Raw genomic sequence first — 13,944 nt, forward strand, 5'->3', positions numbered from 1 at the left:
CTTATACTACCAACTATGGGAAGATAAGTGAGAAGGAGAGGTTGAATGAAAAAAAAAGAAAAAAAGTAAAAAAGATCATAAACCGAAATGCAAGGAAAATTTCCAGCCAATCCAAAATTTGCGTAGAACTTGGTCTTTAAAGTAACACAATTTTTGAAAAGTTGTTAGTAAATTATTTACCTAACTCGTACTTATAAATAACTCATACATTGAATAAACAGTTTTAGCTAACCGTCAACAAAACTCACATTAACTGATTTGCTTGAGGAAATTCAGTACCGCTGACTCTACCTAATCTCAACAAAGGATTAAAAAAACTTTAATTGACACAGATACATAAAAGTTAATGTGACGACAATCATTATACTGCTAGTAGACAAACAACATTCTGAAAGAAGTGGTTTAATTTGAATCAAAATATTAATTTTGCACAGTCATTTTTGATTTTCGAGCTCGGCAGAATTCTGCCGAAAACAGAACAACTGATTTTTTCGGCAGAAAAATGCCGAACTACGGCATATCAACTGTCATTTTTCGCCGAGAATTCGGTAGAATGTCTTCCATTTTGCCGAGATTCGGCATAAATTTCTGCCGAGAGATAAGTCGGAATAAAAATCTAAGTGTGTGACTAGCATTACAATGCCACTGTGCTCATAAATGTTTCATTTTATCACTTCGATCACACTGTTTCAATGCAACTTATCTCTCTTGCCTTTAAATATTAATATCAATAGGGAAATCACGCCTATGAGATTTTATAATTTCAAAGCCCACGATTTTTCTTCGTTCAAAATTTTTACTCAAGAACAGCAAATTAGGAGCCTCTGTCGATCAAAAATAGATCAGCAGGTCTACAATAGATCAAATAAATGGTCGCAGTGGACTCATGAATCGAAATCGAAAAAAATAACTCACGAAATCTTTGAATCCTCTTAACTAGTGTTTAGTTTAACCAAATATCTTGCTAACCAACAAAGATTTTTTGGAATTATTCTTTGCCTTATTTTTTAACATTTGTTTTCCCAAAAAGAAATTTTCGGGGCAACGATTGAACCGAAAATATAATTTTATGATACTTCATTTATACTAGTGCTACTTAGTGCAATAAGCTTAATTCATTTGGGGTAAAAAAACATTCCCCAATTTGTATCCCCCAAACTGAATGCAAAATTACTTTTATTCATAAAATAACTGAAAATAAAAACCCTCGCCCCGCATAAGTGCACCTTAACGTGGTAAAGGTGCGCACTTAGTTTTTTAGAGCAATTCTCTGGTTCGCGAGATACAAGCAATTGATAAATAATAAAACTACGTTTTAGAGGCCAGGGACAAGCGTATCTTTTGGTACATAGAACGAATCTGAAATGGTATATAGAACGAATCAACAATGACAGAACGATGTTCATTAGTTGCGCAACTTTGCTCTACCATAAGAGTTAAAAAAGTTAGTAAAATTTGTTAAATAAAAATAATTATGTTTTTTATTTCTGCTTTTGTGGTAAATCTCGTTCCTGAAAGAAACATTTTTTGAGAATATCGGGGAAGACAGATCCAAAGCAAAGTAGACAAACCACACCGTGGCTGTTTAAAAGTTAGAGGTTTTGCCTTGTCAGCGGATGATCAAGAAGCAGATGAATTATTCTATCATGCAATAAATTGATTTTTTAACTCATTTCCGATTTTTAATACGTTATGCTTGTTCTATGAACTCCATGCAGAATATTTTGCGTAGGGTATGGCCATTAGTGTGTAATATGATTGTATGAAAAAAAAAAGTGATTCAAAACAAGTGGGCAAAGCAGTTTTCCAGTTCCTTTTGAGGTCCTAAACAAATCCCCAAAGTTTGGGAGCGATTGGTTTAGTTCCCACTTTGCGCAAAGTGATTCAGTTTTCTATGGAAATTGGTATGGGAATACCAATTTTTTTGGATTTTGATGTCTAAAAATCCACGTTTCACGCTGTATCAAAACCGAACTGGTATTCAGATGCTCTGGAAGTTGTTCTTGAAAATTTCTAGGTAAACTATCAAATATGTAAAAAATCGATATTTTTGATAGCTGATTTTGTTCGTTCAAAAGTGAAATTTCTGAATTGTCCTACCAAAAACACCAATGATTAGAAATTCCGGGGCCCAATCAATGCTGCAAAAGCATTTCTTGTAAATAAAAAAATATTATAAATAAAATTTTCAAAAAGGCATATTTTAGGCAATAGGAGAACTGCTACTCTGCAATGGATTCATATTTTTAAATCAGCGATTCCACGTCAAACCATCAGGATTCAGATCAAAAGAGCTCCGATTTGGCTAAAATTTGGTACCAATTTTAGCTCACCACGTTACAAAAGAATGTTGATGTTTTAATGAAAAATACTGAGATATTTTGTTAATATGGCTCTTAAAGACTCTTAAAGATCAAATGAAAACTTTGTTTGCTGTTTTGATGATCTCGTGACACAAGATCTCATTTTCACATAACACATCCAAACATGGTAAACATCCATTAACATGATTATTCTGAGGCAAAAAAAATATCGGATTCCGGTATATCAACTGAACTGCAACTATTTTCAGCCGAGCTGCAAGATTTTCTTGTCTTATGTTTCTAAGAGAATAAATGTTAAACAATCTGTCTCATCAAAAATATATGCGCCGTTCCTTTCAATGCCCCGAACTCTTATTGTTTCCCTGTTTCCCTGGTTTACGTTTCCCTGGTTTTACGACTCATAACATAATTTACAAGCTAATGAATAAGAATAAATCAACAAAACACATGTTTTCCTTTGCTTAAATTAATGTGTCATTTTAGTAAAGATTTTGCATTTAATGGAAAAGCAAATTCAAAAATCGATGTTGGCAATGAATTGAATTTTCTGACGAACATCGTGCATCGTTTCCGTGGCTCCATTTCTCATAACAACGTCAAAGGCATTTTGGTGGTGTAAGCAGTTGAAAATATCATTCCAATAACGGTAAAATAAGTAGCTCCGGTTTCATTTTATACTGACATTTTTCGCTGACGTGTGTCAGCAATTTAAGTTTTCAAGATAGAAAAGAAGTAGTCGCCAATGTTGTTGAATGATTAAATATTTATTCCTTACTGGGCTCAAGCTGTGGTAACTGTGAACACAAATTTCGATGAGATTCTTAGTATTGCTTTTTTTCAGTTTCGCCTTTAAAGCTGACATTCCAAGTTCAAACTTACCACTTGCCACAGTGAAGAACAAAGGAATCCTTCCAAAGGACTTCAAGCCACGCCTACTTTTTTTTTGTATCACACCAATCAGGGCTTGACAAAACTTAATGCAACAGCTTCACATAATTTTTCAAATGAACTATTTTTGTGAAGTTCAGTAAAGTTTGCCCAATTTAAACACATTTTCCTGGATTAGATTACAAATAGTTCTATAATTTTCATCTTCATTTATCGCGAGATACAAGCAATTGATAAATAATAAAACTACGTTTTAGAGGCCAGGGACAAGCGTATCTTTTGGTACATAGAACGAATCTGAAATGGTATATAGAACGAATCAACAATGACAGAACGATGTTCATTAGTTGCGCAACTTTGCTCTACCATAAGAGTTAAAAAAGTTAGTAAAATTTGTTAAATAAAAATAATTATGTTTTTTATTTCTGCTTTTGTGGTAAATCTCGTTCCTGAAAGAAACATTTTTTGAGAATATCGGGGAAGACAGATCCAAAGCAAAGTAGACAAACCACACCGTGGCTGTTTAAAAGTTAGAGGTTTTGCCTTGTCAGCGGATGATCAAGAAGCAGATGAATTATTCTATCATGCAATAAATTGATTTTTTAACTCATTTCCGATTTTTAATACGTTATGCTTGTTCTATGAACTCCATGCAGAATATTTTGCGTAGGGTATGGCCATTAGTGTGTAATATGATTGTATGAAAAAAAAAAGTGATTCAAAACAAGTGGGCAAAGCAGTTTTCCAGTTCCTTTTGAGGTCCTAAACAAATCCCCAAAGTTTGGGAGCGATTGGTTTAGTTCCCACTTTGCGCAAAGTGATTCAGTTTTCTATGGAAATTGGTATGGGAATACCAATTTTTTTGGATTTTGATGTCTAAAAATCCACGTTTCACGCTGTATCAAAACCGAACTGGTATTCAGATGCTCTGGAAGTTGTTCTTGAAAATTTCTAGGTAAACTATCAAATATGTAAAAAATCGATATTTTTGATAGCTGATTTTGTTCGTTCAAAAGTGAAATTTCTGAATTGTCCTACCAAAAACACCAATGATTAGAAATTCCGGGGCCCAATCAATGCTGCAAAAGCATTTCTTGTAAATAAAAAAATATTATAAATAAAATTTTCAAAAAGGCATATTTTAGGCAATAGGAGAACTGCTACTCTGCAATGGATTCATATTTTTAAATCAGCGATTCCACGTCAAACCATCAGGATTCAGATCAAAAGAGCTCCGATTTGGCTAAAATTTGGTACCAATTTTAGCTCACCACGTTACAAAAGAATGTTGATGTTTTAATGAAAAATACTGAGATATTTTGTTAATATGGCTCTTAAAGACTCTTAAAGATCAAATGAAAACTTTGTTTGCTGTTTTGATGATCTCGTGACACAAGATCTCATTTTCACATAACACATCCAAACATGGTAAACATCCATTAACATGATTATTCTGAGGCAAAAAAAATATCGGATTCCGGTATATCAACTGAACTGCAACTATTTTCAGCCGAGCTGCAAGATTTTCTTGTCTTATGTTTCTAAGAGAATAAATGTTAAACAATCTGTCTCATCAAAAATATATGCGCCGTTCCTTTCAATGCCCCGAACTCTTATTGTTTCCCTGTTTCCCTGGTTTACGTTTCCCTGGTTTTACGACTCATAACATAATTTACAAGCTAATGAATAAGAATAAATCAACAAAACACATGTTTTCCTTTGCTTAAATTAATGTGTCATTTTAGTAAAGATTTTGCATTTAATGGAAAAGCAAATTCAAAAATCGATGTTGGCAATGAATTGAATTTTCTGACGAACATCGTGCATCGTTTCCGTGGCTCCATTTCTCATAACAACGTCAAAGGCATTTTGGTGGTGTAAGCAGTTGAAAATATCATTCCAATAACGGTAAAATAAGTAGCTCCGGTTTCATTTTATACTGACATTTTTCGCTGACGTGTGTCAGCAATTTAAGTTTTCAAGATAGAAAAGAAGTAGTCGCCAATGTTGTTGAATGATTAAATATTTATTCCTTACTGGGCTCAAGCTGTGGTAACTGTGAACACAAATTTCGATGAGATTCTTAGTATTGCTTTTTTTCAGTTTCGCCTTTAAAGCTGACATTCCAAGTTCAAACTTACCACTTGCCACAGTGAAGAACAAAGGAATCCTTCCAAAGGACTTCAAGCCACGCCTACTTTTTTTTTGTATCACACCAATCAGGGCTTGACAAAACTTAATGCAACAGCTTCACATAATTTTTCAAATGAACTATTTTTGTGAAGTTCAGTAAAGTTTGCCCAATTTAAACACATTTTCCTGGATTAGATTACAAATAGTTCTATAATTTTCAATTTTGTTCATAGTAATAAAATAAATCAATGAGCTTATAATGTAATGCGTCTAAACAGATTTCATATTTTTTATCACTCCTAAAAATGTTACGTACTATATGAATGCCCCCAAATCCAAACGGTAGGAGGAGCATAACTCTCTCTTGCTGTACAAATTCAATGTTGCCCTTGGCAACAAATTTCAAATATGCAATGCGCAGCAAAACCAACCGATTTCTCGTCTTTTTCTCTCGTTTATGTGTATTTTGTTTTGGCGTCGTTTTGTATCCTGTATTTTAAAATTTTGTTATTGTTAGTTTGTCATACAACGCAACATGCATAGATTTTCAGTAAAACCAGTTTTCATCGATTGAAGACATCGCAACAAAAAATAACTTTTATTAGATTCAGAAGAAAATTTCCGATCATTTTTTTCTGAATACGTTAGAAGATTATTTGAAAAAATAACAGAGCAGATAAAAATGCATTGAAAACATAATGGGCGTGTTTTGTCTCCCTTCGCAAAATGTACGGAAAACACAGTCCTGTTAGATTTTTTGTTTTTGGAATTGTCGCGCTTGCTTACATTGGTTCTATAGAAAATAATGTACAAGGGGAAGCGAAGAAGAACAAAAACCATGAATGAAATTTCTGCCAGCCTTGATTTAGTTAGGGTCTGGCACTTGAGTGAGACAGATGCAAGTGGGTGTCGGTGAAAGAAGTGAAAATTGAGCATAAAATCGTTCCACTAGATTATTCTTAAGGGCTAAGAAGTGTTAAGTGATAAAAATTAAATTTTATATTTGAGAGTGCAGATATTTCGCCAAATTGTTGTGCCATAACAAATGGATACCACTGGATTATCACCATTAGCCGATTTGGATTCTAACTCTGGAGGATCAGACGGCATAAGTTTTGGACCCAATCAAAACTTGTTTAATACTCAAAACGGTTAGTATTGCAGCAACTGATTATAATAATAGCTCAAGCTCAAGAACCAATTTTTTTGTCAGTTTTGAACATTTATTCAAATATCTGGAGTTTGTTTAAGTTATACTGCATATTGATTTCATGTTCGACTCTTAAAAAAAAAAAACAATTAAAATTTAATTTAAGGTTGCCTTTTAATTAAACATGGGTTATAAAGGAACGGTTTTTTTGCGGCGCAAAAAAAAAATCTGGCTGCCAAAAGTTATATACCTGCACAGAAAAATAATGATGGTTAAATTCATCAGGAAATGGTGACATATTTTGTGTCAAAAAAAAGTGTAATATTACATCAGGAATTGGTGAATTTTCATCAGTTCTTATGAATATTCATCAGGTTCACATTTGTACTCATTATTTGAGTAATATGAATGAAAATGAGGTAATATTCAACCAACCAAATTTTCAACATTTAAAAATTTAACTTTTTTTTTTGCTGTAGCGTAAAGATTTTGAAGTTTTCGTGATTTTTTAAGAGATTTTTGTAAATTTATATAATATGTGTTATAAAATTGATTTTTTTTGTATCTTAACAAAAATACAAAAAATGACGTTACAATTAAATGGCGTCGGAGATTTGTTTTTTTCTGTTGCAATGATATTTTTTGGACTCTGAATCACGATTTGATAAAATACCTGTCTACACACAGTCATCTTTTAGCCCAAGTTGGAAATCTTTTTCAGCTGGATAAAAAAAAAGATTTTTTATTGTATTTATTAATTTTCCATTTTTTGCAACACGATTTTTTCAAACATTTCTTCTTGCCGAAAATGTCAATAAACGTCAATTTTAAAATTATTTATTATTGTGTAAAGTTTTAGAAAGGTTTTTGATCAACAATTTATAAGATAAATGAAACTAGTTTCATTCATCAATAATTTTTGACGAGCAGAAATGTGTCGAAAAGTCGTGTTGCCAAAAACGGGTTGGCACTACCTGAAAAGTTATTTTTTCGCTCATTTTTTTCTGAAAAACTTAACTTTTTGGAAATAATTGATTACAACAAAAATACTACTTGGGAATAATGCATTTAACAACATCTCTTTTATTGGAATTTTGAAATCGTTGCCTTTTATTTGAAATTTGACAAATAATTGACAAAAAAGTAGCAGAAATCTCGGGTGAGTTTTCAAAAAGCCGTAAGAGCCACCATGACCTTCGGCACTAATATTCGTTTTTCTCCGAATAGTAACAAAATTTAATTTGTTTTTAAGTTCGGGGCACTTGAAAGACGTGTAGATATTATGAATGTATATGTTTCTTTTATCTAAAATTTGTAATATTTTTTGGCACTAGTGCTATCGATTTAAAACAATTTTAATGAATAAACAAAGCCTTTTTTGCATCGGTATTCGACCCACTTAAGAAAACAAATTTCAAAATTTAGGATTGTTCATCTACACGTTTTTCAAGTGCCCCGAACTTAAAACAAATTAAATTTTGTTACTATTTGGAGAAAAACGAATATTAGTGCCAAAGGTCATGGTGGCTCTTACGGCTTTTTGAAAACTCACCCGAGATTTCTGCTATTTTTTTGTCAATTATTTGTCAAATTTCAAATAAAAGGCAACGCTTTCAAAATTCCAATAAAAGAGATGTTGTTAAATGCATTATTCCCTAGTAGTATTTTTGTTGTAATCAATTATTTTCAAAAAGTTAAGTTTTTCAGAAAAAAATAGACGAAAAAAATAACTTTTTAGGTAGTGCCAACCCGTTTTTGGCAACACGACTTTTCGACACATTTCTGCTCGTCAAAAATTATTGATGAATGAAACTAGTTTCATTTATCTTATAAATTGTTGATCAAAAACCTTTCTAAAACTTTACACAATAATAAATAATTTTAAAATTGACGTTTATTGACATTTTCGGCAAGAAGAAATGTTTGAAAAAATCGTGTTGCAAAAAATGGGAAATCTTTTTTTTTTATCCAACTGAAGAAGACTTCCAACTTGGGCTAAAAGATGAGTGTGTGTTTACTATTTTTTAAGTATGTTTTTTTTTTATTTGGATGAATTTAAATGCAAAGGGTACATATATACAAGCAAAAAAGGCAGTCTAGAATCAGTCGATTATTTCATACATTTTTTATTAGAGCTCAAGATTGTCATAACATCTTTCGTCATAATTTTAATTGACCTCGGAATTCAAGCAAATTGGATTAAAACTCATTTGAGGAGAAATATATTGATTTTTTTATGTCAAATTGATTTTTATTTTTATTTTTTTGCAAAGACGCACTTCGAACATAGCCATTTTTATTTGCAAGATATAGTTGATTAGCTTTACACCAGGGCTATGGAGTTGGAGTCGAATTCGTTTAAACTCGAAACGGTTTACTCTCCATTGCTTGTTAGCCCAATTGCATAAAATAGTGTTTGCGAAACTGATTTAAAAAGAATGATGCTACAATGATCATCAGGCTGGAAGTCAATCACTTAAATTGAAAATATAAAAAAAAAATCCGTCATAATTACAGTTTTAATTTTGAAATTAAGGCTAAATTTGAGTTATTAGGGGAAATTCTCGTACGTTTAGCAGGTTAAGCACTCGCTCCTTAGTCCATCCAATTTGCTGATTTTTAACAACTACTAATTTTGTAAAACTGTTGATAGAAACTTGCTTGTTCACTTCCTATTGAGCTATTTAAAACTAGATTTCAGTGGAAAACGCATTTTATGAACTGTAATTGAAAGTCAATGTACTGATATGGCAACATTAGAAGCATGGTGAAATAAGATGACCCTATGACGAAACATTTTCTTCGATTTAAGAAATTTTGAATAGACTTTCGTGAAGTCAAGCAACTTTTAAATGAATTGTTTTTTTTTGTATATACAGAAATTCCCCACGAAAACAGTATGATTCGAAAAAAATGTCCGCTTGGCCTCAAAATTAGGTACCTTGGACCCGTAATTTATCCTTTGGGCAATAGGATAACCTACGCTATGTTAGATGTTAGGGTAGTTAAAAAATGGCAATTTTCGTCGATTTTCGCAAAAATCGATTTAAAAAAAAAAACTTAATTCCACGCCATTTTAACCGGTTTTAGCTCTCTTGGACGCAAATGAAATGTAATTGATTGGGATTTTAGGTAAATATATGAGTTTCAAAAATCTAGCGTTATATTTGAAAAGGTCGTATGAAAACTTAAAATGCGGTTTTGGAGGTCTCGGGACCAAACAGTCTATATTTGAAAATATTTCTATGGAATTCCTTAGACATATTAGAGATATGATTTATTGAAAAAATACTGGGGTTTTAGGCCCGCCGCGCGCTGAAACGGAAAGATGACGAAAACGGGAAAAATCAACCTTTTTCACTAAAACTGCGATAACATCAAAATTTTAGCGATGACGATGACGATGATTTTTAGGATGCAGTCATCAGGAGTGACATTGGGTCTGGGGGGTGAGATTGGGTCATACAAATTTCAGCATTTTTGTAGAACCCAATCTCACCCCCAGACTCAATTTCACCTCTGATGACGGTACCAGAAGTTGCGTCTTTCATTTTAGGAAAATTTTCATATGTTTGGCAGGTTAAGATTTCGGTCCTATTTCTATCCAATTCGCCAATTTCCACTCATTGTTCTCCTATTCAAACATGGATACAAAACGGAAACATGTTTTTTTGTAAAAAGTTTGCATTTTGTGGAAAGAGAAATTTTCCAATGCTACTTGTCATTGTTTATATAGCAAACGTTATCAATTCCTACGCAGAGTTTCATTCATGATGGATATTTATTACAGGTTATCGAGACACAGGAAATTCCATCAAAACTCTATTTTTTTCTGACAAACTACAAGAGTTCACCGACAAAGAATATGAACGTAAATGTAATGAAAATACTTACCCAATAAAAGTTCAAACTCAGTCTGAGGGTTCTTATTACTTGAGTAAGTGTGTTATGTTTTAAGATATTTCGAAAATGATAACGTTTTTTTTACAGATAAGACTATAGGTGCACAAGAAAACAGTTCAAGTTCATTTCTTAATAATTTTCAACCGCAAACCAACAGTGAGGATGTAGATAGAAAGTTTCTGAATTTTAATCCTGAACAAATTCAATGCATGTGTGAAGCTCTGCAGCAACAAGGTGATGTCGAAAAGCTTACATCTTTTTTGTGGAGTATTCCACAGAATGAGATCATCAGCAACAATGAAAGTTTGCTCAGAGCCCGATGTCTCGTGGCTTATCATCGAGGATCATTTCATGAGCTCTATGCGTTATTAGAATCTCATTTTTATTCCCCCAAACACCACTCGGATCTGCAAAACTTATGGTTTAAAGCTCATTACCGTGAGGCTGAGAAAGTCAGAGGAAGGCCCTTGGGTGCTGTAGATAAATATAGATTACGAAAAAAGTACCCCTTACCAAAAACTATTTGGGACGGCGAAGAAACAGTTTACTGCTTCAAAGAAAAAAGTCGCAACGCGTTGAAAGACTGCTACACACGGAATCGATACCCAACACCAGATGAGAAGAAAACCCTAGCCAAAAAAACAGGACTCACACTGACCCAAGTGTCCAACTGGTTTAAGAATCGAAGACAACGCGACAGGACGCCACAAGCAAGGCCGTAAGTATTCTAGAGCTACATAATACACACGTGTTTATAATTAGGCCTGTAACTAACAACACAAGCGTGTCAAAATGAATGTGAAGGTTGCACAAAAATCTTACAAGTGCTGTGAAAAATGCACTGTCCTCCTAATTTATTCAATCCTGACTTCACACATATGGCATGTGGCAACCACCATTCTTTAAGTTGTGTAAGTTTCTTTACCAGATTTTTTTTTCTGTTGAACATGATTTGAGTAAAGCATTTTCCATAATAGATCTTGCAAGCTGTTAAAGCGCAACAGTCTGTCAAAGACTTTTCTTTTGGTTTATTCAGGGTGGTTCATTCTTTATGATGACAGTGCTTGACAATTGAAAATAATTAAAGCTTTAAAAAACATTTTCTTTTCATTTTATTTTGCAGTGATATGATGCTGCCGGTTCTACCAGTTGCTCCAACGCAGGATTATCAAAGACTATTCAACGTTGCTAATTACGGTGGACACGCGTATCACACAAATGACATGTATGCGGTCCAGTAAAAATAGCTGTCAGATTCAAACGAATTATGAAAACCAGTTTGTTAATACCAGAGAACTTAAAACGTATAAATTATCGTCGTCAGTGTTTAAACCCATTTATAGAAATCAATTTTAAGTATGGGTAAATAAAAACTAAATACAAAGAAACATGTGATAGGTTAGCTTTAAGGCTAATTACTTAACGACAAACTATTGTCCTTACATAAGTTAATAAATGTATTAAAGGGAAATCTTTTGTTTTATTATTTATCTGTTTTTTAATATTTGAGATTTTTTTTAAGATAACAAAAGTTGCTTGCTTTTTTTGCCATAAAGGCCTTTATTTTGTAAAAGACTGCAATTGATCGCCAAAGTACTGATATGCCACCATAAGGTGCTCAATGGAACGTTAAGCTGTTCTCGTAGCTTTATTTATTTTTTGCTCGAATAAACTTAAGCATTTATAGACTTAATCGATAAAATCAGAATGTAGAAAAGAGTTCGCAGAATAATTTCTCCAAATAAAATATCGGCACCAAATCAAACATCGGAACAGTTGTTCAATTTTGGCAGAAATAAACGCAATTTCGTATAATTAATAGCAGTTTTCTCCAAAAAATAAAAAGATTTGAGTTTAGTTTCGAGTAGAAATTTTGACTTAGAGACATCTTCTCGTTTTTAGGTTTTTTAAATAATTTTCAAAAGTCCAGTAAAAAAACTTTAAAAATCACACCATTCCTAAAAATAGACTTTTCATATTTTTTTTTAAAAGCGAAAGAGTTGTTCAAAAGAGCCGTTCTTTTTAATAAGTGAACGAAAATGAGCGGCTCCTTAAAAAGATCGGTTTTGCACACCTCTACTTCTAAGTGATTTAAGATGTTTAAATCAAGATGGTGGCCGGTGTTAAAATACTGAAAAAATAAATGTATTTGGTATGCTAACAGGCACTCAACAACTCAAATTTGACTAAAATGGGGTCGCAGAACTCGAATTTGATGTTAAAAGTGAGAAAATAAAATATACGAAAATATATTTTCTTTATCATGATTCGATTAGGCTGGTACAAATTTTATTTAAATTTTTTGTCTCCCCCCTTTCAAAGTTGGCCCGAAAAATCAGGGGGGCAAAAAAATATTTTTTTCAAAAAACTTTTAAAATTTCAATGGAAATTGAAATGCAATCAGCTGAAATCAATTTAAAATGCATTCCCCTGCGTTTAGAATCATTTTTAGTATGTTTGGGTTGATTTAAAAATCTTTTGAATTATTTAAAACTGTCGATGTTTAGTATCGCAAAATGTTTTTTTTTTTGCTAAAATTTTGTTTTCGTTTTTTAAAAACTAATGATTGCAAAACAACTGAACTAGCGTAAAATGCATTTTAAAACACTTTTTCTATGCAAATGTTGAAACTGTAGCTGGCATATATGGCTTGTTATTATTTTTTTCCACTGAGATCTTTCCCAACACGCACGAAGCAAAATGTTCATCGTTCGGTCAAAACGTTCATTGTTCGTGCTTTACGAGAGAGAATTGAGAGAAAAATTACCATTTCCGGTCTCTTTTCGCTCAATTCTCTCCCAGTTATCGTCGAATTCCTTCATTTTCTTGACATTCGCGCCCTACTTCCTACTCCTTGATTCCAGCGGATAGCAAACGAAAACAACGACGACGACAAAAGTCCAAGCAGAGAAACAGCGCGTGCTTGTTGGTAAGCAGGCAGGTAGGCAGGCGAGCAAGCTCGTGAGAGAGTTTGAACCTGAGAGAGAGCACGTGCGTGTACGAATTGGAAATAAACATCGTTGTTAGGTAGCCCCTTACAGCTGGCCACGCAAAAAGGGTCAGTTTTGGGCGCTAATAACTTCGCGGGAAAAAATCCTAAAAATATGTTGTTTTCGGAAAAGTTGATCTAAATTTAATGAAGGTTCTACATTTGAGAAATGGTAAGAATCGGATAATTATGGCGCCTTCCACAGGTAAAAAAGTAAAACAGATGCTTTTCTCCATACATTATGACGATTTTTCCCATACAAACTTTAAGCGATTGGAGGGAGGGGTTCCCGTGGTACGAATGAGCTCAAATTTGGAATTTAGCCTAGTGATGGGTCAATCTTTGATTTCAGGGGGTAGCCCCAAAAAAGTCCGGATTTGGACCACCCTAATGTGAAACTATACTTACCATTTCTCCTTTTATTTTCGTGAAGATTCTATACGATTTGAAACAACAATCGTGCGCTCAATTATACTCAATTTGGCCATACAAACCACTTCGTTCGATTTTAATATCAGACTTATGGGAAAATTGAATCATATCACAAACACTCGATG

The 13,944-nt window shown here is 33.1% G+C and overlaps 1 protein-coding gene across 2 annotated transcripts; it reads left to right on the top strand.

Moving 5' to 3' along the window:
• The first annotated feature begins 6,198 nt into the window (after positions 1–6,198).
• Positions 6,199–11,869, top strand: LOC120429125 (homeobox protein six1b). 2 transcript variants are annotated; one of them, XM_039594316.1, is made up of 4 exons: positions 6,199–6,496; positions 10,286–10,432; positions 10,486–11,116; positions 11,522–11,869. In XM_039594316.1, exons 1-4 carry the CDS (start codon positions 6,391–6,393, stop codon positions 11,637–11,639), a joined length of 1,002 nt encoding a protein of 333 aa, XP_039450250.1. In that variant the 5' UTR covers positions 6,199–6,390; the 3' UTR covers positions 11,640–11,869. The 2 variants fall into 2 exon arrangements, with proteins under 2 accessions (XP_039450250.1, XP_039450251.1); XM_039594317.2 differs by lacking the exon at positions 6,199–6,496 and having other exon boundaries at positions 10,297–11,116.
• Positions 11,870–13,944: the final 2,075 nt, after the last annotated feature.

This window comes from Culex pipiens, chromosome 2 (assembly GCF_016801865.2).
Source record: "Culex pipiens pallens isolate TS chromosome 2, TS_CPP_V2, whole genome shotgun sequence".
Taxonomy (NCBI): Eukaryota; Metazoa; Arthropoda; class Insecta; order Diptera; family Culicidae; genus Culex; species Culex pipiens.

Coding starts and splice junctions, on each gene's coding strand:
- LOC120429125 (XM_039594316.1), top strand. CDS start 6,391: ATGGATACCACTGGATTATCACCATTAGCCGATTTGGATTCTAACTCT. Junction 10,433..10,485: donor TGAGGGTTCTTATTACTTGA/GTAAGTGTGTTA, acceptor TTTTTTTTACAG/ATAAGACTATAGGTGCACAA. Junction 11,117..11,521: donor AGGACGCCACAAGCAAGGCC/GTAAGTATTCTA, acceptor TTTATTTTGCAG/TGATATGATGCTGCCGGTTC.